The sequence below is a fragment of the Saccoglossus kowalevskii genome, chromosome 22 (assembly GCF_978046115.1).
Source record: "Saccoglossus kowalevskii chromosome 22, keSacKowa6.1, whole genome shotgun sequence".
Taxonomy (NCBI): domain Eukaryota; kingdom Metazoa; phylum Hemichordata; class Enteropneusta; family Harrimaniidae; genus Saccoglossus; species Saccoglossus kowalevskii.
Window position 1 is genome coordinate 3139689 of NC_140662.1, and position 25322 is coordinate 3165010.

Consider the following 25322-nt stretch of genomic DNA (forward strand, 5'->3'; position numbering starts at 1 on the left):
TTAAGGGGCGTGGTTGAAATATTTCAGTGAGTTAGAGAGTCAGAGAATCAGTGTCCAACATGGCGCCCGGTGGCCCGAATGACTCGATCCTGGCACACTGCAATGTAAATACAGCCAAATACGTCGCCTTCTTGCTTGGATTTATTCTGGTATTGTCACATGGAGTTAGATACTATTTGGAAGGTAAGTTAATATTTTCCTGGGCAGTTTGAAAGAAAAAGACAGTCGCCTTGAAAATCGCAAGTTTCCGCTCGGTCGTGTCTGCCAGTCTGGCTCGGAAGTGACTGCATCGCCAACAATATTTGTTTGTACACACATTTTGTTTTGGAGCAAACGATCAGAAAGTTAACCGAAATGCACAATCACGCCAGAATTCAGTGGTTTTAAACACATACTACTCTACGTATAGAATCTCCACACTGTATCACATCACGTTTGAACAGCGTCCGAGTTCTGATTTGTCACTATTTGACACGAAACCGTTCGACGTGGAAAAGGGAGAGTGACCTTTCATTTAGGTGTCACATGAACCGGTGACGAACGCGCGTCGGCGGACCTTTCGCTTTCAGACTGTTTATTGACGATTATGCTTTTATTTTGTTGTATTTTACATGCAATTGACGGTACATGGTTAGACCATATTTTTTTTGAATCTGAACGATAAGCGGTTGAAAGTGGTAACAACGTGTCAACACTTGGTTTTTCGCTACACCCATGTAATGATGTAGTAACCTTTGTTATATTATTCACAATTATTGTGCACTGACAATATTTGCACCATATCTAAATATAATACTAAATAAATATCAATATATTATTATCCAAAATTGTGTGGTTCTCAAATGCACACAAAGTACACATTAATGCAAATATGAGATAGATTTTTTTAAATTACATCATAAGTTGTCATTCTGGTTTTTCTGGAATCTAGCATTATTCTCTGAATTTCTGACTCTGCATTTTTGTTATAAAGTTTCACTGTAATTGTACTATTCAAAATATAACAATTAATAATAAGCAATTTGTATAAATTTGATGGGACACATGATGTCCCACCAAAAAGAAAACACACTTCTTTGGATTTGAGTATGATGCAAGGGTAAATGTATTATAAACTTCCATTTGTTGAAAACCACAGTACATCATCTGCTGTATGTTTCAAATTACTTTATTTGTCTGTATTGTGAACACTATTACTAACAAAGAAATGATGATCGTATCACATGTACTTAGAGAGAGAAAAATTCAAACGATGAACAGGTGTGTGTGTTGTGCAGCGTGAAGTCATTGCCATTTGGTTACTAGTAATTTGAATAGGAATGAGTGGGAATTCAATAGTTTTTAAATCAGAATATTTGACAACCAGGTTATTGAAAGACTCAGATTATATAGTAATTTATAAATATTATGTTTAGATGCTGATTTTATAGATTTACTTCTGTAACTATATCATACGATACCTTTTATGCCACCTATATAGAGGACTGCTAGCTGAAAATTAACACCATATTTGAGTTTTGCAGTAGTTCTTTAACAGCTGCAGGGTTCTCCACGGTTTGAAAATTAAACAGGGCGCACCAATGTGAAGTGGGCGTGGCACATTTGTAACGTGCATCATTGGCAAGGATGTTGAAAAATGGAAACCAAAAAATCTATTAATCTACATATTATTACATATGCATAATATATATTTATTATTACAAAATGAATAGGAATTTTGAAGAGCTATTATTAAGTAAACGTCAGCACGTACAATCAGCTGATTTTAGCTGCACGATTCCTCAAGCGGCGACATCAGTTGTTTACAAGTAATGATCACGTCCAGAAAAAGACGTAACAAGTTTGTTATTTTATTTTCCCAAATAGATACATACATGCTTTATTTAATTTTTAGCAAAAATTTATATTTATGATTTATATTTATTTGGACGAAGCAAAATAAAATGTATGTCGCACAAACGTTCGTAATTGGTTCATTAAAAAACTTGCATGAATGGCACCAAAAACCAAGGTGATCAAAAGAAATAAAATGTACACAATAGAAGATTTTCGATCTGCAGTTAACAGTTACTATCAAAAATAATAGAATTAGGTATAAAAAAACAAAATACAAAATTAAAAGAATAATTTTCATTCGAATCAAAAGTTTGATGATGTCTGCTTCGTTGAAAACAGCTATGACCCGAAAACAGTTCATTTTACTGTGTGCACCCTGATACTATGTAACGATGCTTTTGACTGGCCAAAGCCACGCATTGACGCGAAAAACAACCAATCAGAATATTTGTTCCAAAAGAACACAAGTAAATTTATTTCCTCCACTTATGATGCGAGTTGAAAGCATGGCCGTTTTACCGGGGTTTTGAAATCGTGATTTAAAGAAAATTCAACTTTAAATAGTGACATTAAATATAAACATTTACATGTTCAAGCAAGCATTCGTGTGGACTTCTTGGTGATCAGCAATGTGATGGTACGTCGGCTGCGCTGGTCGTTTACCGATCATGCAAGTGCATAGCTGCCCGGTTGCTGCCTTTGTTCCACTCGGCGGTGACGATGTTGCCGCTACCTAGTCACGGCGTGAACTTGGTTTTAACCATAGACCTTATGTTTAACGGATGGTTTTACCGATAACGATTTTATATATTTGACGTCACCCTGGCAGTAAAAATATGGGTACGGTAATGCACTTTTCTAGGCCGCATGTTCATTTTTAATCGTGTTGAAAAAACTTGTAACTTTTTGTTTGGTGGTGTTATCACCTCACGGTGACCTGCTACGATAACAAACCGGAATTTTCACAGTTGCACCTTAAAACAATGAACCAGTTACCCTGAACGCGATGAATCATCTTCGGAAGACAATGAGTGTTGGCCTGTTTTGTAAACAATTCTTTGTCTGGGACCATGCAGGGCGCACAGGAAATATAACAGGGCGCTGACAATTTAAACAGGGCGCCAATTTCAGATAACAGGGCGCAGCGCCCTGTAAAAACCCCTCGTGGAGAACCCTGAGCTGCCGACCCTTTCTCTCTATTGATTCAACAGTAGCTTGTGTTACATCAGAAATTTTACATTTTGTTTTGTATTAATTTGAAAGTCTTATACTATTGAAACAACAAACCCATTCCCTTTATTTTTAAAAATATTTAAATATTAATTATTCAAATTGTTTGTGTAGATTACAAATGCCTCTCCAATAAAAATGCTTACAAAGTATAACCCCAAAAACACATATTTGCTGAACTGAATCATTTATGTGCTATGTAATAGAGCAAATACAGTATATGCTGAACTGAATCATTTATGTGCTATGTAATAGAGCAAATACAGTATATGCTGAACTGAATCATTTATGTGCTATGTAATAGAGCAAATACAGTATATGCTGAACTGAATCATTTATGTGCTATGTAATAGAGCAAATACAGTATTTGCTGAACTGAATCATTTATGTGCTATGTAATAGAGCAAATACAGTATATGCTGAACTGAATCATTTATGTGCTATGTAATAGAGCAAATACAATGCTGAACTGAATCATTTATGTGCTATGTAATAGAGCAAATACAGTATATGCTGAACTGAATCATTTATGTGCTATGTAATAGAGCAAATACAGTATTTGCTGAACTGAATCATTTAAATGTTATTTTTAACATTAAAACACTATGTGCTATGTAATAGAGCAAATACAGTAGATGCTTAAAAGTTTTATTTATATTTTTAACATTAAAACACTATGTACTATGTAATAGAGCAAATACAGTATATGCTTAAAAGTTTTATTTATATTTTTAACATTAAAACACTATGTGCTATGTAATAGAGCAAATACAGTAGATGCTTAAAAGTTTCATTAATACTTTTTAACATTAAAACACTATGTGCTATGTAATAGAGCAAATACAGTAGATGCTTAAAAGTTTTATTTATATTTTTAACATTAAAACACTATGTACTATGTAATAGAGCAAATACAGTATATGCTTAAAAGTTTTATTTATATTTTTAACATTAAAACACTATGTGCTATGTAATAGAGCAAATACAGTAGATGCTTAAAAGTTTTATTTATATTTTTAACATTAAAACACTATGTGCTATGTAATAGAGCAAATACAGTAGATGCTTAAAAGTTTTATTTATATTTTTAACATTAAAACACTATGTGCTATGTAATAGAGCAAATACAGTAGATGCTTAAAAGTTTTATTTATATTTTTAACATTAAAACACTATGTGCTATGTAATAGAGCAAATACAGTAGATGCTTAAAAGTTTTATTTATATTTTTAACATTAAAACACTATGTGCTATGTAATAGAGCAAATACAGTATATGCTTAAAAGATTCATTTATATTTTTAACATTAAAACACTATGTGCTATGTAATAGAGCAAATACAGTAGATGCTTAAAAGTTTCATTAATACTTTTTAACATTAAAACACTATGTGCTATGTAATAGAGCAAATACAGTATGTATGCTTAAAAGTTTCATTTATATTTTTAACATTAAAACACTATGTGCTATGTAATAGAGCAAATACAGTAGATGCTTAAAAGTTTCATTTATATTTTGCAAGCCTGTGAGATACAATCCATTGACAAATATATACACCGTCAAATGTTAAGATTGTTGATGGGTATTTGAAATTAATTAGAAATTAACTAAAGGGTAATTACTTTAAGCAGTCCTTTAGTAAACAATAAACACTCACTGAGTAAGGAGGTTTTGTTTGTACTTCAAGGTCAGTTACATTGTAGTTAAGTTTGTCCATGGTGATATTACAACCCTTTGCTGTCAAAATTAATAAGGGCAGGATATCTACTTTTAATATATTATATTTTTTTGCAAAACATTTTATGTTAGCTTGTTCTGTGAGTGATGTTTCAAAAATTTGCAAAGTGAACATGGACTAAAAGACAGAGAATGAACAATTCCTGGCCCCATATGTGATTGATTGATTGAATAAATGAACAAATGAATGAATGAACAAATATTGATTGCATCTTTTTAAAATTGACACTAAAGGTAGTTCTATAGCCTGGGACAAGTACAATTGACATAAGGGCAACTGACTATAACTCACTTACCTTAACCATGGAGGTAACTATCTTTTACCTCCATGTCTTAATTGACAATAATAAATAAATACACCACAACAAAAATTTCTGACAAGTGAGTTGAAAAGTGAACATCAAACTCTTTTTAATGTGACATGTTTTAAATCAAATATTAATAATTAATGTCACTAAAAAGGATAGTTAGTTTGAAACTAATTGTCTTTTTTTGACAAGCACAGACCTAAATTTGTCAGCCATAGCGTAGACTATTGTCACAAGGTGAGATTTAAAAATCAATTATCATTTTTGTCAGGTCTGTCAGTGATTGAACATTATTCAAATAGACCTGATGATCATTACAGCTGTTACATTGATTCAGTAGTTTTTTATTTATTCAGCTCATTAGTCTGACTGTTGACACACTTACATTGCTTTCAATCAGTGCAAAATTTACTGTAGAATGGTTATTTTTCACATGGGATTTATTTTCATTAAAGTGAGCAGAATTACAGTGGCCGCCAAAATAAATTGATGATATAAACCTTGGAATATTTCACTATATTCAAAGTGATAAAGCAATATAGTTATGCGAAGGAAATTGATAGGGATAGCGTTTTTTATGAGCAGTTTGTTTTGGTGCCCGCTGTAAAATCCATGGAAACTCATCACTGTCAAGTCCACACTTATACTCCAGCCCCAAATGGTCTGCATGTATTTTATGAACTGAAATACATGGACAATGTAATCTAAAGTTCTGGTTTTCGTTTTCAGCAAAAATTGTATGTGTGTAAACACTCTGAACTTTTTTGATTGGGTTTGGGCATGTTTTCAGTTGTACTAGTATATAAATTTGACAATAGATTGACTTCTCATTGTATTTTCCTTTCTCCATTTTACTGGGTGAAGTCAACGCCCATGGCTTACTTGCAAAAATTCTTGACATTGACCTCTAACAGCGACCCAGTGTTACATTAGATAAATAAGACATGAAGAGGTTTACCATGTTAAATGTAAACCACTGCAACATACTGTATGAACAGAATGTAGGTTTAGACCACTTATAAGGGATATTTACAAATTGATCCTGTCCTCTTTCAGTGTGTGTGAACAAAGCTATTGTATAATAACAACAATAATCTTTATTACCGGTACCCCGTAATGAAAAAAAAAAATGTTAACTTTATCTTCGGCACAAAGATAATAGTGAACAAAAACAAGAAGAAAACCTAATAAAAACTAATTTTGTCTAGGTACGTACATGTTCTATGGCCATTTAAGTTGTTGTCTGTTGTCATATTGTAACATTATTGTGACTATACAAAGAAAGCTGTACACCTAAGTTATAAATGTATAAACCTTTTTTTTACTACAATCATCTAGGGGAGGTTGATGGGATTACTTTCTGAATATATTGTCTCTCTACTTTTTTTCTCTGCAAGTGATACACGATGTGAGAAAGTGGATTTCATCCTCCAGTGAGCTGTATATGTGGCAGTGCTCATAAAAGTTGAGAATGAATGTGGAGTGATCTAGTAAATTGTACTTTGACAAGCTGCCTTCCCCTTTTATTGACCAAATTTCAACTTCCCATATTGCCATTTTTTTCTCAAAGAGTTTGATCAGAAGGCTGAATCATGACAGGTGGCTAAATTGTTTGCTTACGAACAGTATTTAGAAAAGAATGCGACTAAGTCAGTATAGTCAAAAAGTGGTTGTAGCAAATTTAACCTGTACCTGGAGGGCGAGATCTATGAGTCATAAAGTCATTAATCTCATAACCAGTGTTGTTTGACTTTCCCATCAGCCATAGCAAGCTACAGGCAACAAAACAATTGTTACTCCAATTGCTTGGTTTACTTTGTGACAGTATTTTCAATTCTTTAATGTTGGCTGACTGGCAGCCATTTCGTTTTTTGAAAATGTGGTATCTTATGCATGTTTTGTCAGTTTTTGTTCAAATTTGGTATATACATTGTACACGTTGAGATACATTTCCATGATGATTTGTTTTGTGTTCAAATCCAAAATGACCAACTGGCAGCCATATTGTTTTTTTTCAAAATGTATCATTGATCTTATTTTCTCTTCAAATTATACATGTCCATAACAGTTAGGGAAGAAACCAAAATCAAACTGGGCGGTTTCCTGCGGGACTCCGCTAATGCTCACGACATGGCACGGAAATATCGTAGTTTTCCCGAACCGGAGCTTCCCCGGGAGTAGTGATTCACACTTAACTTGAGGTGTCAATTATTCACAGGTCTCGTAAGTGCGGCAGTTCCCCGGCAGGACCAGCGGTTCCCTGTACGAAAGTATGAGGAATGCATTTTATAACAACAGAAATGTACATCAGAAATTTGCCAGACTACGCATTTTACGTAACATAGTTGCCAAGGGAAATTAGTTGGTGTAATGTAGCAAATGCATTATTATGTAGCCATAATAAAACTTTATTTATGAAACAATGTCTATTCACAGTCACTCTGTGGTATATTCAAATTTGTGACTGTCAAGTTCAGTTCATTAAGGTTTCCTGCTTTATTCTTGCCTTGTGCTTGATTGGTAAACTACATATCAACTTTCTTAAAATGGAGTATGACTGGATGTTTCAAGATTTCTTGGATGGCTTAGAAAATACTACACTTTTTAATGTAGGTGGCCCTTCTCGGGGCCCTGAGTGTGAAGCTAGTGTATCTGATATTGTATCGAGTGATTTATGTTTACAATATGACTGGATGTTTGAAGATTGTTCGGAAAATACTGTTTTTTAAAAAGTCGAAAAGTCTTATGAGAGGTGGCAGTCGACCAGGCGCTGGGCAACCAAGCTTGTCACAACTATACCCCGACGCTGTGACAAAATCATTTATTGAAGAAAATGGTTTTGAAGCACATCGTAGGCGAAGAACAACAACTGGTAGCAGTGGTGTGACGAGACAACAAATGTCATTTTTAAAAGAAACTGGATTACCCTCTCCTTCACCGGCAAATAATGAAGACACCTAGTTTCTTAGTTTTATACAAGCGTCGAACCTCCCGCCGCTTGCCGTTTCAAACAGTTACATGCTGAAATTTATCAAACTTGGACTTGGCATTTGCAGTAAATGCCCATCATATGTATTTACATCTACTGCTGACAAGATGCGACACACTTGTATATTTCACCCGCGAAGATTAAGTATTTTGGATCCGGGTCGAATTGCAAATATTTAGCGTACACGGGTCGTTTATTTTATTTTTACTAGGGACCGGTCGAATATTCACTTCATTATTTTTTGTCCACGTTTGTAAATATTTCCCGTTCTTGTTCCGTGGGTCGTATTTAAATACATTTTTTTTTCTCTGGGGGTTGGGTCGAGAATGTTTGTAAACATATCACGTTCATGTTCCGTGGGTCGTATTTAAATACATTTTTTGTCTCTAGGGGTTGGGTCGAGAATGTTTGTAAATATTTCGCGTTAATGTTCGGTGGGTCGTATTTAAATATATTTTTTTGACTAGGGGTTGGGTCGAGAATGTTTGTAAATATTTCGCGTTCATGTTCTGTGGGTCGTATTTAATGTGTTTTTCACTAGGGGTTGGGTCGAGAATGTTTGTAAATATTTTGCGTTCATATTCCGTGGGTCGTATTTAAATATAATTTTCCACAAGGGGTTGGGTCGAGAATGTTTGTAAATATTTCACGTTCATGTTCCTAGGGTCGTATTTAAATGTATTGGTTGGGTAAATATTGTGTTGTGTTGAATAAAGACTGATAATAAAAAAGTAATCGATGGACAGCAATACATGTAGTTTAACTAGTTTATTTTTCACATAACAAACATGCATTGTACACAAATTTGGCAAAAAAAACCAACATACAAACTATTACTACTATTTTCCCATATACATGTATTACAGTACGTATTACATTACAGTTTAATTTTCCTGCATTTACTGTTCACTGCCTCTTTCAGTTTACTCACTTCCGATTTGGTCAGAAGCTGGCCTGGGTATTGTAAATCTGACTACAATTACAGCATTCTATGTCACCAATGAAATAATAACAACAATAGTCTGATATAAAATGAGACTGTTTGTTATTTTATTTTTTCAATTGTGGAACTTAAACTCAGCACTTGGAAGTTCTGCAGAACGTTGCTAATACCAATCTTGCCTAGACTAGAGGTCAGACATGGGTGAAATTGCGTAAATATATTAAATCTAGACGCGCTAGACATTGAAAACATCACAATGAATGTAGCAACATGTCACTCGTTGATAAAAGTGGCACTCCTCTTCAGGGACTTGTGAAAAGTCAGTCGTTTTTTGTCTTTGGAAAGGTGGGAACATGCGAACAATGAGACTATAATAATGAAAAATGAGCGCCGGTTTACCCCGGTTAAGTACCTGTGTTGGCGGGGACCCTCGGTGGCCAAGGTGCTTATCACTAATGAAAGAAATATTTTTAACACAACGGCAAAATGTATATCATACACACCGCTACAATGCCAGTTGGACCGACTATATAATATTTACAACAAGCACAATGGCATAATTTATATGATACGATTGTGAATTGTTTGACTGCCCATACATTTGGTCAGTGGTACGGTCAACAACGAAATATTCTGTACAATTACATAATACGGCGTGTTCAGTTGGGAGTGCTGTCATTTTAAACTGAATACAATATTAACAACAATGGCCTGATATAGAATGGAGCTGTATGTTATTTTATTTTTTTTTTCAATCGTGGAACTTAAACTCAGCACTTGGAAGTTCTGCAGAACGTGGCCCATTACATATCTTGCCTAGACTAGAGGTCAGACATGGGTCAATTTGCGTGAATATATTAAATATACAGACGCGCTAGACAGTGAAAACATCGCAACGAATGTAGTAACTCGTTGATAAAAGTGGTACTCCTTTTCAGAGACTTGTAAAAAGTCTGTCGTTTTTTGTCTTTAGAAAAGTTAAAATAATTTGAACAATAGGATTATAATCATGAACAATGAGCGCCGGCTAACCCCGGAAATGTGCCAGCGATGACGGGAACTCTCTGCCGGTCAAGGAGCTTCTGCTGACTTCCCGGGTGTTGTCCGAGAGCACCGCGGGAAACCGCCCAGTTTGATTTTGGTCACTTCCCTTAGTTTACTGCCTGCAAAAAATGTATGAATATGTAGTAATTAGCATATCATGTTTAATTTCTAACCATATATTTCAATTTTGGAACAGTAGTTAAATACATCTAATTTCTGTTAATACCAGACCAGCCAATTATTTACTCCAAGCAACATCTCAAATATGGAGTATGATAGCAGTAAAAGTTCTATTCTACATGCCAGGATCTGTTTTTGTTGCCAAGGTCTACAACATTTATTGACAAAAATTTCAGGCATGAATATACTCACATTTGAATGGAAATGTTTGTTGTCTGTTATCCTTGATGGAATTCTTAGTGTTAACTCTTGTTGGAACTGTAACCATGGTAACCAGGAAGCAAATGATGACTATTATGCACGTCTGCCATGGAAACTACAACTATGGGTTATTCTTTTCCATATGAGCAAAAAATTGTTTAAAACTTTGAGATATGATTCCCTGCTTCAATGTACTTTCAGTATCTTGCAATGGTCATTGCTTTGATTGTTGTCAGTCATATTTTTTTTCTAATTCAACAAAGCTTAATTATTTGTCCAGCCATCTGTTGCCGAATCAGAAAAGTGAGTCATGTGGTCGCCATCTGATTCGTCGCTTTACAATCGGTTTTACGGTTAAACAATAACTGCTGCATGTAGTAAAATTAATAAAATCATTTTTTTCATATATATATATACATGTACATGTTTAGCAAACACTCAAAAGTTATACATTGTTAAATCTACCTGGTAGTACAAACTGTATCTGTAAAAAGGTTTTATTTTTCAGCGGGATTTCATATTCACTAGCAATTTTTTTAAATCACTGATTTGTAAAATAAACAATAAATTAACTACATATACATTTTATTTTAGTGCTTTTATTTGTCAGCAATTATAAAAAAAATCAATCCAAGTAAATATTTTGTTTTTTAGGCCTAAAGAACTGTTTTGCTTCTTGTCCCAGATAAAATAACAAATGATGTTGTATTAATATTTTTTTTCCGGATTACTATCTATCTTTTTCATTCAACATTTGCAATAGTGTATGCACTTTAAATGACAGATGTTAGTCTATTCTCAGGGGTAGACATCCGGTCATTTTTCACCGCCTGGCAACCATCACGTTGAAAACAAAGACCGAAAACTTTCAGAAAACAGCGCTTTGAGATGGTTGTTGAGACTCCCGTGTAACAAGACATACCCCCCTGTATGTCCAACATATATAAATTTGGTTGTCCAGGATCACTTCAAAGTTGATTTTGTGCTGTTTTCTAGAATTTAGCTATTTTCACCAACTCTTCGACAGGCTCGTCAGAGCCCATAGAAATACATGGTACAGTGGTGCGCGTCTTGGCAACGTAGAATGTCTTGTGACGTAGCTCCACTCCTGAGGATAGTCAAAATCAGTCAAATTTGAATGATAAAGCATATTATAATTGTAAACTTTGGCTCATCTGTTCTTGTATTAAATGGAGATGTGTTGCTAATAGAGTAAATATGGTACATGCTTTAAATGAATGCGTTGAAAAATTAAAATTTCTACAGTACGATGAGATGCATAACATCTAATGCATTTTATCTCAGTTTTTAGCTTCGCTGTCATCACAGATGACCCAGCGAAGCTGTTGGTATGGGGGTCTCTCCGCCGTCGTCCGTCCCGCGTCCCACGTCCCCTGTCCCCTGTGAAGTTTTCCTTTAAACGACTTCTTCTTCAAAAGTACTTGACCAATTACATTCATATTTGTACCAAAGGTACATGGGGTGGTCCTCTATCAGATTTGTTAAATTTTAGTGAATATTTTTGTCATTTTTGGTAAAAAAATGTTATTTTCGACAACTTCCGAAACCGCAAGTCCAAATGCTTTGATATTTGCAGCAATGGTACTTGGGGTGGTCCTCTGTCAGATTTTTTAAATTTGTGTCAAAATATGCAAATTTGGATTTTTAGTGAATTTTTTTGCCATTTTTGGTAAAAAATGTTATTTTCGGCAACCGTCAACCACAATGCCACTTTACTGATTCTTTTTCCATGACAATGAAGACACCGGAGCTATTTCAACCATCAGGTCGCTTGTTTAAAGACATTTATCAAGGTGGATATGTACCTGTAGTTACGTCATTTTCTATTGACACCGGCATGTCAACATGCATACTGTAATTTTTCGATTACCGGTAGAAGGGCATTGTCAAAATAGGTCAATGTATTGGGGATCTGCTTCTCATGGAGCAAATACATTAGCATGTCTGGGAAAGATGTAATACATTAGCATGTCTGAAGAATTGCAAGTGAAGTCACAATTAAGTTACTTGCAGCCGTGATATAAATACTGATACTGTTCAATTTGTTTCACAAATGTGATTTTTGGTAAAAATAAATTTGATCACTCAGGGGTTTTGTTAAGACAAGTTGAAAAGCTTTCTACTTTGCTGGTTCAGCCAGATACTTTTTATCATACATGTATGTAATTAAACTGCAGAAAATCATCACATTTTGGCCTTCTAAAATTAGCTGTCTTCTCCAGGACTTAGCAAATTACTGATTTTATTCAGTGACCTAAAATACATGTACATGTAGGTGAAATTTGAAAAATTATATTCACCACCCGAGGGAACTCGTTTATTTGGTAAAAATCTGAATAAAAAAAGTGTTATTTTGCTATCATTGTTTTCAGCATAGTTTTCATTTTTTTTTTTTCGTACACATGAATCTGTACACTCAAAACTGTCATTTTTGTTTATATGGGACCTATATCTTGTGCATGCATGACACGATGACCACCACCCTTAAAACAAATTAATATGCGATATGTCATACATGTACAATGTAGAAGTTTCACCATTTATTTTCAAAGCGAACCTGTTTTGCGATATTTCTGTCTTTTATTTTTCTGTAGAACATGACAATTGTAACGTATTATTAGAAGATGGATATCACTTAACTTACTCAGACTGGCAGCCACGTGGATGTATGATGCACAAATACACAAACAGGTGAGAAATAATGTTACATGAAGGACACAATTTTGGTGACATCATGTCTGGTGGTCATTGCCTTTGTCATTTTTACTATCATCATAGTTGACCCATAGTACTCAGCCAATTGGAAAGTCTAATTGCTATACTAACTGACTGTATAAAAACAAAATAAAAAAATTGGGTGAGAATGTGTAATTATTAGTCTCAGTCTTCATTTTGTCGCCAAAAACTTAATTTGTCATAACACATGAACATGTTTGAACATTTTGCAAAATAATGGGATACAAATTGTAATTATTGTTTTGAGAATTAATAGAATCATTTATGGCTTTTTCAATAATTAGTAATTCATATTTTTTGGATGAAACTAGGCATAGAGAGACGTAACATTTGATATGATATGATACATTGTATGATATGATCTAGCATTGGCAGGTTTAGCAAGATTTCTATGCACATGACGACATTTTAATGATGGAGCTCTGTAGATAGTATACTAATATTTAAAAAAAATAACATTGTGACAACTAACTTAATATGCCAAAAATGGACATTCAAAAAACTAGGTACACCCCCTCCCCCAAAATATATACCGATAATGCAAGTTCATTGTTCAAGCATTCAAATTCAAAACTACATAGCTGAGAGTTTCGTCAATCTGGCAGGCTTGTACAGTTATCCAATCAAATACGTAAATTCGCCCAATATATCTCTCATGGCATCGAAGTATGGTAGCGATGAAATTTCAACCTTTCAACAACAAAATGGTTTAGCGAGGAAATGTTACGATTTTGACATGTATGCATTGTTTTAAATAACTCGTACATTATGTATACATGTAGTTACTGTTATGACATGAGCAAAAAGCTTGGAGTTCATGTTTTGTTAAAATCATTGTTGGTTTGACGGTAAACCGAATTCCTGACATAATTTATCAAATATGACAAATCACTGAAAAGCCATGGCAGATTTTGATTTGATTTATATTGTCAGCAGGTTATTCTTGTTTAATCATCAGTTTCACTTAGTTTGAAGCTGATAAGTGTTGTTTCTGTTAATTTTTATGCCATTTGTGTGCTTCACAGGGAAGCTCAGTACTGTATGAAAGACAAGCATATCATGTTGCTAGGCGACTCCAGGGTTAGACAGTTATTCTTTGAAGGTGCTAGAACACTTAGTGACCGTCAAGTAAAAGAAGCCAAGTATCATGAGAATCTATCACACCAAGACGCTTCAGGAATTAAATTAGTAAGTTCTTTCTTTTACAGCCATTTTGTCCCATACTATGTTTACCAATTTATTGTAGTTTTCTTACAATACATAAAATACATACAATACAATAAATTGACTGCACTCTAGAATTTTGATCATAAGTTTTTAAATTAAAAATTAAAATTAACTCTACAAGGTAACCAAGATATATTTTTATAAAATTAAACTTTGTTTTCTAATTTGTGACTCCTGTGTGCGAAGGAGTCTTTGAATTTAGTGCGTCTGTATGTGTGGGTGTGTATGCGTATGTGTGGTACCAACGTTGTGACAACTTTACACTGACTTGTTACGACAGGACCTACATTCATTATTATTCAATTATTTTCATAATTTATATTTGATCAAATTTAAGTCAAGTTTGCATAGCTTAGGTTTAGTAAAGAAGGAAGTCGCAGGATATTCAACTTTTATTTTATTAAACTTAATTACAAAATGCAATTCTACATTGAATTTCATTGTAACAGAGTTTAATTAAACACCAATTAAAACGCTACTCTATATAGGAATGCGTTTTAATCGAATTCATATCGCAACTACATTAAAAGTTAATTAAACTATATTAAAAGTTAACCCAATGTGTGGCATTACAACTACGCTAAAACCTGTATGGCTGTATATGTGTGTGTGTGTATGTGTGTCCATCTGTTCTACTGATATCTCAAGAACCATGTATTGTTTTTAGTCCCCGTTCGGACACAGTCCGAAAACAGGGACTTATGTTTTGTCCTCTGTGCGTCTGTGCCTGTATCTTAGAAATGTTGAACAAATCACAATCAAACTTCACTTTATTATACATATGCACATCAATTTGTTTCACGATCTGATTTTAGATGGCCGAATGGCGGCCATTTATGTTCTAAATATCATCAAAATCAAGCATTTCTCAGCTGTTTACAGACCAATTTTGTTCAAACTTGGTATATACGTTGGATATTTTAGGACCTTGATGCACATCATTTTGTTTTCAGATAAGATTCAAAATGGCCGACTGGCACCCATTTTGTTTTAATAAATGTAGTTCGAGTGCCATATCTCTCATGTCATAGATATACAGCTATATTGGTTTGACGATCCTATTAAAAATAGAACGAATGGTGGCCATTTTTGTGCTAAAAAAATCATCAAATATCAAGCATTTATGAATGGATTTTGTTCAAACTTGGTACATACATTAGACATTACGAGTTCCTGATGCACATTATTTTATTTTTTAGATCAGATTCAGAATGGCTATCTAGTGGACATTTGTTTTAATGGATGGGCTTCTAGAGCCATATCTCTGACATGCATTGACTGACTATGTTCAAATTTTATATATTCATTATACATGTATTCAAAATGTTTTAATTATTGCTATTCCATATCTCTCAATACTCGTTTGACGATCAGATACAAATGTCAATCATTTAAATGTTAAACAGTCATCATAATTATATTCCTGACATGTTTATATTCCAGCTATATTACTATAAATAAAACTATATGTCTTAAATTCGATAACTAACGGGGACTGTGCCATGCATGGCTTGTTTTATGAAACTTGGTGAATAGATGCTCTTGGCTAATACGCAGATTTTATTTTATGTTTTGTTTAAAATCATGCTTATTTATTACCTAATTTGCATGATAAATATCTAATTTTTAGCTGTTCCACTGTTATCTGAAGTGCCATTCATTGGATTTTGATGAAACTTGGTACATAGATGTGTGGACTAATGCACAGATTCATGAATATTAATTTATTTTTTATTAGAATTAATCATCTTGTGGTGAAAAGGTTATCTATTAACAGATTTTATGTAACGGTGTTAGTACATGTATATACATGTATATGAGGTTATTATGAGGATACCGAAAAGATGCATGAAGACATTAAAGTGAAGCAAAGGTTGATGCGACCACGTACTGTGTGAGTGCATCTTTTCCTCCCAAAGATACATCATGGGAATGCTGAAATACAAAAAGTTTAGAACAGATTGAGCGAACTTTTTTGTATGGGGTCTGGTCAAACCCTGGGGGCAGCCATGTTTGTTTTTATTATTAGCGGATGTTTACGCACGTAATCATTTTGATTTTGCATTTCCTAACATGCTAGGATGAAAATACCCCGTAAAATACCGCAAAATTACGGCAGGCTGTGGCGTTACGGTGACAGATGTATAATAATTATGGTAAATGGATAATCTGTATTTTTTCAAGGACATCAAGTAAAACTCTTTGATCATTTAGGCAGTTACCTTTGATACCCTCGTAAAGTTCAAGTTCAGAAATATCAATCATTGTTCTGTAACACACGACAAAAGTAGCCTCATAAATTTCCAGGATGGGTGACCCTCAAGTTCAGGGGTCAGAATATGCCAGAGTGTGTGACCTTTAGGTGCCACAAAGTGCCAGAGTGTGTGACCTTTAGGTGCCACAAAGTGCCAGGATGTGTGACCTTTAGGTGCCACAAAGTGCCAGGATGTGTGACCTTTATGTGCCACAAAGTGCCAGGATGTGTGACCTTTAGGTGCCACAAAGTGCCAGGATGTGTGACCTTTAGGTGCCACAAAGTGCCAGAGTGTGTGACCTTTAGGTGCCACAAAGTGCCAGGATGTGTGGCTTTCAAGAGTCATAAATAAATAAACGTGAACAAATAAATTGTCATCTTGAATCAAATTCCAGCTATCGGAAAACCACTATTAGATCTGTAAAAACGTGTAATCACAAGTATGTCAATATTATTTCTATTTTTAAATATTATTACTATTTAGTAGTACATGTATAATCTTATCTCAAAATTCATTCCATTTTTTACAGCTATGGTAAATAAACAATTTATTTCTGGTCAGTGCACATGTTAGTTTAAAATGGAATGCTGGCATTTTTTTTTTTTTTTCTGCCGAAATACTACATGTATAAAAATAAAAGAAGAAATGACAAAATAAAAATCAAGAAAAAAAAAGAGCTAATTTAACACCATTTTTAGAACGTCTCAGAACCAATTGTTTTCCTTGTTTTAAACCCTGATATGAAGAAAATTGAGTGCTCAAAAAAAAAATGAGATACACATTTCTGTTGTTATTGCTCAAATAGAATAAAAATAGAATCAAGTTTCATGATTTAAAATCAAGACAATTATAATATACGTGATAAATTTTACAAATAAAATATATAAAATATTAAATAACCAACTTCCATGTTTACTTTATGCAGATGACTTGCTTCTCCTTTCAGAAACCAATACAGGTCTTCAGAATGCGATTAATTCCTTGCAATTATACTGCCACAAATGGAAGTTGGAGATCAACATTAAAAAATCTAAAACAATCATATTTAACAAAGCAGGTAGACGCCTAGACAAATATAAATTTTTTATAAACCAGGATGTACTGGAAAGAGTGACATCATACACTTACCTTGGCATAAATTTAAATACAACAGGGAAATTAGAAAAAGCCCAGGTAGACCTGAAAAACAAAGCTCTTAAGGCCTGCTTCAAAATGAATCAGCTATTATTTTCGGCAACTTGTACACCACTCAGAATTCATTTGAAGATGTTTGATGCAGTAGTTAGACCAATTCTCTTATACTGCACTGAAATATGGTCTAGTGATATTATTGCCCACACAAAACAGCTTTGGAATTTGACAACACCCATGGAAAATCTCCATACCAAATTCTGCAAGTTTTTATTAAAGGTGAACAGCAGAGCCTCAAACTTGCCATGTTTAATTGAATTAGGGAGGTACCCTCTTACAATACAGGGTACAAAACAATTGTTAAAATATTGGATGAGGGTTCAGGAAATGCCTGAAAATACATTAGTATGTGAAGCATACAAGCTTGGTATTAAGATGCATGATTCTGGTACTAAAAACTGGGTATCTGGTGTGAAAAAGATTTTGGAAAACCTAAATTTAAGTAATATCTGGAAAGATGGGCAAATTAAATACAGCAATGCTACTATTGAAGACATTACAAAAAAACAAATTGAGAACATACAGAGAAATAAAAACTGATTTTTCTTTTGAAAAATATCTCCAAATAATTAAAAATCCACTATATTGTGCTGCAATGACTAAACTTAGAATAAGTGCCCACCGTTTACAGATTGAATCAGGCAGATACAAAAACATCTCCATCTCTGATAGAATATGCCCTGTTTGTGATCTTGGAGAAATTGAAGATGTGAAACATTTCCTTTTCACGTGTCAGCTATATGATAAAGAGAGAACCAGCCTTTTTACTAAACATAAAATGTATGGAGAGACATTAATAAACATATTAAATAATAAAAACGATCACATAATTAAAGACGTTTCAAAACACGATTATACTTGCTTTATGCTTAGGGAGCAAAAAATCAAACAATAACTTCAGTACCAGCTGTCTCAAAAAAAACCCCACAAAACACAGATTTACATTTATTTACATTATATTACAATTATTCATTTATCTCTTATTGTGAGATATGTATTTATTTCATTCATTTATAGTATTTTTAGTATTTCCTTTTATTTTCATTTTTTTTTATTATTACATGTTTTTGACTTTATTGTACTTTATGTCAAGATCTCAAATGGGATACGATAGCAATAAAGAATTACTTACTGTTTACTTATCAAACATAATTACAGTGAAGACAACAATACTTTTATTTCCTGTTTATTGATTATCGATGACATCTGAAAATGTATGAATTACCACTTCAAATATATGCAGTCTTGGTCAGTAGATTGTAAAAATTGATTCATTGATCTAGCTTTCAAATAAAACAATTGAAGATTGTGATTTCCCCCCCAAATGGTATATTATCACTCAATCATTTTTAATTGTAAAATTTTTTTAAATCGAGGTTAATTCCCCAACATTAATATTTAAATAGGCACAATTTCAATCAGTGAAAAGTTATGTGTCTATCAATTTAAAATATGACAAGTATTCTAATTGAATACTGTCAGTTATACAAATAGATTATGTACATGCTAAAATCATGTATAATGCTCCATGCACATTAAGCATTCACATGTACATGCTTAGAATCAGGGAAACGTAATCTATTGAAATACTGCATTGGAGTAATCCAGCATCATGATTAGTTTTGGGTTAAAAACTATGAATATTAATGACATAACTTCCTAAATCAACAAATTTTTAGCTGTTCTACAGATATTTCTAGTGCTACTTATCAAATTTCAATGAAACTTTGTAGATCAATGTGCTTGGATGATGCAGATAATTCTGTTGAATATGCCTTTCTTTTTTTAATAAACATGTATGATTTAACTTTTCTGGAATGCATTCTGTGTGAGTGATGTACGTGTAGTTTACCCCAAATTGTGAGTATTGGAACGAGTGCATATATTTTTAAAATGAATGCTTTTTACATAATGGAAATTTTATGTATTGTTTTCAGTCTTACATATAATAATTCACATGTATCACACAAAGTGTTCTACAGTATCTCCAATTTAATTTGTGTGCGTTCTGGAAATCAAACACTTTCTCTTTATTTTATATGTTATATTTTTACTCTTTTTTTTTTTTGTAGGATTTTATTTGGTTACCTGAAGTAAACAAGTCAGCTAACGCTTATTATGAACAGCTTTTAAAGGTATATCATTGAATATGGCTTCTGTGACAAAAATGCACTATGTTTAATCACTAGCACTTTGCAATTTGTACGTGAAAAAAAGCAGCGACATTTGATGACTGGGAACTGTTGCCTGCCTCAAAAACATTTAGAAAAAACTAAAAAATGTATGTCATTGATGTAGCCTTGACCTTTCTCCATATCATAGATGAAAGAAATTAGGCATTCAAGTGGAAAATGTCCGTCTTGTCCATGTCATCTGCGTTGAAAACTTTTTTGTTGTGGTTACAATTGATCAAATCGTTTTTATCTGATCTTTTTCAACTTTGAATATTTTATTACACAGTTTGGAATCTCAGCCAAGTTTGATTTCTCTAGATGTTAAAAATGTATATTTCTCTAGATATTAAAATTGCCTTCTCTTTCAGTTTATATCTTAACATTTTTAAACTTAGAAATCTTATCAATCACAATAAGATCTCAACTAGCATGCATAATTTTTAAGATATTGGTTAAAATTGGACTAAAAAAAACATTTGTTTAATAAATGTTTTCATTTGATGCACTTATTTTTATTGTTAGAAATAAGAGCTTAGAATGAAAGAATTTATTGGTGAATATGAAAACCAGATGTTAGTAATTTCCCCCAAAAAACCTTTATTAGATACTTCTGTAACCCAATATGTTATTTTCATTATTTTATATATTAAATCATTTCAATATGCTAACACCCCAGGGATTTTATTAAACAAGGAAACAGGGGTGCAGCGCTCTCATGCCATGGCCATGCACCCCCTTACCCTGGAGCAGATCCTCTGTCAACCATAAAATTCTGATTGACCAGGGATCACATGTGGCCACAGTCTTCAACTGTGACCTGTCTGATAGTAATTTTGGCCCCAAGGAAGCCATAGAATGCTCCATTTTAACTTAGAATTATAAAAAACTCCACACCCTGGTAGGGAGAACCCTATCTCTCCCACTTGGTGGCACCGCTGAATTGCAGTGCTCCCTCTTGCAGTAAACTTAAATAATCTTTCCTTTCCTTGCTTTGATATTAGATACAGCGTCTTCCAGATATTTTGATACATGGATCAGCTAGTTGGGCGATAAAACAAAACAGTGGAAGTCCTGAAGCTTTAGAGCAATTTAAAGGTGAGAATTACTCTGAGTTACCGAGCTCTATAACAGAAAGCAAGGATTGAAAGTATTCAAAGTTAATTAAAAGTTTGCAGTATAATAATTTGTGAAACTGGTTCAACATTTTATGAAATTATTTACGAAGATTAAATTTGTTTTCTTTGCCTTATGAATACGTACATACATGTATATACCCGTAAAATCTCTAATTTAGGCGTCATTTTTTGTATCTTTCAATCTTTCCTGACGCCTATTCAAAAGTGCATGATGCATTTTGTGCCTGGTGTGAATGGGTAAATTTTGTTTCTACAGTGAGTTGTTAACACCATGAAAAGTATTAAATTCTTCTTCAATACTCAGATTATCTTTCAAAAACTACTAATTTCTTGATCAATGGCAAAAGATTGTACTACAACATTGGTAAATCTCTTCTGTGTTGCATTTCCTATGAGGTCGCTGAATTTTCATTAACATTTTGAAATGAGCTATCATGGTAATTCAAACACGTTGGCACCATCCAGCATTCAAATTGGTTGATTAGTAATTTGACCTATGAGGTCACAGTTTCAGGTCCACTCATCACATCAAACACTTGTGTGTGACTAAAAACAATGGTTTTTGATGAAACGATCATCATTGTTATATAACATTACAACAAATTTATTTTTTCTACGCTATAATCCCAATCAATTAATGTAAAAAGAAACTGAAGATGCCTGTTTTTTTTTTTTTTGGGTGGGGGGATGGTTTTCGCAATATTTAATTTTTTGAATACATTTTCTTATTATTAGTCAATTTATCAAGTCTGCTTCCAATTATGGACAAGGTGGCTGAGAAGACAAATTTGTTTTGGATGACTCAACGTAAGTTAATTTTTCTCTAATAAAAGCTGTTAATAGTAGTTTTCATGTTACACAAAGTACCTTCTAAGATTGAAGCTAATCTCATATGTTTGCATATCAGATAAACCCATTTATGCACTGGATACCCAAACTTGTTAAGAATATACAATAATCTTCAGTCATTTTAATTTACATGTTAGTTCTTTGGTTCTTAAAACAATACCAACACAAATTAAAATAGTGCAGACACTTTATTTTGTTTGATCAAACAATTTATTTTGTTTTTTCAAACACTTTATTTTTTGTTAGTAACAATGTTGCATTATATTGAAATACATGTAGAATCCTATCACTGAACACTAAAAATCATACACACACAAACATTTTTGATAATGTGCAATTCTATTGGAGATGCACTCCTAATAGAGCAAATATGGTATTGTATCGTGAACTTTGATAACAGCAAAATGAAATGGCTAGCAATATATACGTACTAATCATGTATAATGTGGGCAAAGTGTTTTCACTATGATTTTAGTCTTGATTGTTTTTCATAGAACCTGTTGAATCATTGAAATTAAATGAAGCTCGGCAAGTGATTACAAATGAACAAATAGAAGAGTACAATATGGCCGTACAAGAGATATTGTAAGTAGTTTGTAAGACATTTGTTTGTCTTAGTTTGGTTTTCTTGTACATGTCAACACTACCATTTCCCACCTTGTATATTTCAATGCGTGTTGTAATGTGGGTTGAACCAAAGGCAGTAGGCAAAAGTTTTTGGTACAATAGTTTTTGGTACAATAATACATGAATATTTTCTTTCTTGGCTAAAATAATTTATTAGCAACATTGTAGTCAGAAATGTAACAAAACAGTAATACACGAATTGCTGTGGTGATATGTTTTGACTTGAACTCATATGTACATTTATGTTTGTGTTTGTACTTATGTTTGAAAAACTAGAAATTGCGCCACCATTCTGTCACCTTGTTAAAATTTGTTATCTTCTGCAGAGCACCTTCAAACGTCAAGGTATGGAAATCTGCAGCTAAAGTGTCTGCAATAAACGACAGCACTGAAGATGGTTTGCATGTGAAACCAGATCTTGTGCACACAGTAAGTACCTTGAATTCAAATATTTAAAAAATTCTTATCTAATTTCAGTGTTACTAGTGTTGGTAAAGCTATAGATCTTTTCTTATCAATGTTAGATTTTCTGAGTTGTTCAATTTATTATTAAAGTGGAAGGGTCGTCACCTGCAAACACACAGGAATTGAGTCCCAAGCAACGATAACAACGCATGCTAAAAACGCAAAGGCTCATGGGTAGACGCTTGTTTGTAAACAATGACATGCTATGGCCATCTGACACATGCACAGGTGACGACTCCCCCGCTTTAAAGGGTGGTGGTATGGCCATCTGACACATGTACAGGAGACGACTCCCCCCGCTTTAAAGGGTGGTGGTTGGCGCAAAACGTGTATTCAAATTTCATGAACAAACAATGTAGAATACACCTGCTGAGTATGTCACTATGAGTCCCATATTAAACAGTACATTGCAACATTGTGATACCATGGAAGGTACTAACGGAAGGAGCCACAACGCATATCAAGTAGCCACTTAAGCCTCTTAACTGGCTTATTTCCTTTTGTTTCAACCCAAATTAATCCTGATAAGGACATTGTCTAGCTCATCTTTGATGTCGATGATAGTTTGCGATTGTTTACACAAGTAACGAGTTAGCGGAGTATGATATAACCTTGCCGATTTTGAATGTGACCATAAAATATATACGCGTTATGAAACTACGGTCATCACACATGCGCACTGGGTTTGTTTAGGTGTGAATGGTCAATTTACGTATTTCACAACCGGGAATTCAACAGATGAACGTTTGACTTCACAAATTTCACATGTTTTAATTATTAGCAACTGTAACTTTAACAAGATTCCGAGTGCATACAACAACAATTCCTAAGGACTCCTAAAAAATATTATCACAGAGAAAGTGTGGAGGCATGCTCTTCTTTCGATACTATCTTTTCTGTTGGTGTTCGCAGATGTCCGGCGGTCAAAAATTTCGACAGTTTCGAGCGCCAAACCCACGCACTGACAAAGGTACCATTGAATAATGCAATAGTCACAAGCAATCATTGATTAAGTCTCATTACCATTACAAATACAAAATTCACGATATTTCATCAGTTCTTTTTCAATCAATGTTATATCTGACAATTTTCCATTAAAGTTCGCTAAGATCTCTGGAAACAACAGCATTCAAACTAGACGCCATTTTCAATATTGTGCATGCGAGGTTCGACTATCGCTTCCGAACATGCCTCGAATATTACCGAATGCTCGAGATTAGCGTAAACCATTGTACAAAGGTGCTATAAGCCAACAAGAACAATGTTTGTGAACAAACACTGACAAACGATCATGGGGTAAAGCGAAAACAATAGCGTCGTGGCTCCTTCCGGTAGTACCTTCCATGGTGATACAAACTGTGGTTAGTTAGGTAATAGGATTTTGATAGAATATGTTCTTTTTCTTTCACATAGGATGTGCAGTTGATTATAAATTGGTATTGTAATAAACAATTCAGACCTTTTGATGGTGAATTGTACTGTTGCCAGCCCTCGGAAGAAATGACACCAATTCAGCAGCTTGTCTTTCTGTTGTTTCTCCTCAGGTAAGTGAAAATGGTTGCTTAAATCATTGACCAACCTTGACCTTTCACAGGGCACCATCACATACATAATGGTTGCTTAAATCATTGACCAACCTTGACCTTTCACAGGGCACCATCACATACATAATGGTTGCTTAAATCATTGACCAACCTTGACCTTTCACAGGGCACCATCACATACATAATGGTTGCTTAAATCATTGACCAACCTTGACCTTTCACAGGGCACCATCACATACATAATGGTTGCTTAAATCATTGACCAACCTTGACCTTTCACAGGGCACCATCACATACATAATGGTTGCTTAAATCATTGACCAACGTTGACCTTTCACAGGGCACCATCACATACATAATGGTTGCTTAAATCATTGACCAACCTTGACCTTTCACAGGGCACCATCACATACATAATGGTGCCCTTGCAGGAAGGTTATTATTCAGTAAACTACTTTAATTTTGGCAGTACTAGTTATCGATATTTTTGGGAATCTGGTATAAATTTTGTAGTCATTACAACCTCACAGTGGCTTTCGCAAAAATTTGTCAGGTCATTAAAACACAAAATTTAGAACAAGCACAAAAACACGCTCAAAGGTAGATATATTAAGTCTAGCCTATCCTCA

The 25322-nt window shown here is 33.8% G+C and overlaps 1 protein-coding gene and 1 long non-coding RNA gene across 2 annotated transcripts in view; one reads left to right on the top strand and one right to left on the bottom strand.

Moving 5' to 3' along the window:
- Nucleotides 1-40: 40 nt before the first annotated feature.
- Nucleotides 41-25322, top strand: part of LOC102801776 (N-acetylneuraminate (7)9-O-acetyltransferase-like) — a 68503-nt gene continuing 43221 nt past the window's right edge. The window contains exons 1-9 of the mRNA XM_085496023.1: nt 41-183; nt 13084-13180; nt 14251-14413; nt 19971-20033; nt 21074-21167; nt 21944-22015; nt 22552-22642; nt 23011-23113; nt 24563-24693. Coding sequence (XP_085352149.1) covers nt 60-183; nt 13084-13180; nt 14251-14413; nt 19971-20033; nt 21074-21167; nt 21944-22015; nt 22552-22642; nt 23011-23113; nt 24563-24693 — 938 coding nt within the window. The 5' untranslated portion in view covers nt 41-59. The remainder of the gene's footprint in view (nt 184-13083; nt 13181-14250; nt 14414-19970; nt 20034-21073; nt 21168-21943; nt 22016-22551; nt 22643-23010; nt 23114-24562; nt 24694-25322) is intronic.
- LOC146728625 (uncharacterized) lies at nt 8854-10631 on the bottom strand. Its single transcript, XR_014928205.1, has 2 exons — nt 10460-10631; nt 8854-10206 (listed from the first exon to the last, which is right to left on the bottom strand). It is a non-coding gene; the product is annotated as an uncharacterized LOC146728625 (long non-coding RNA).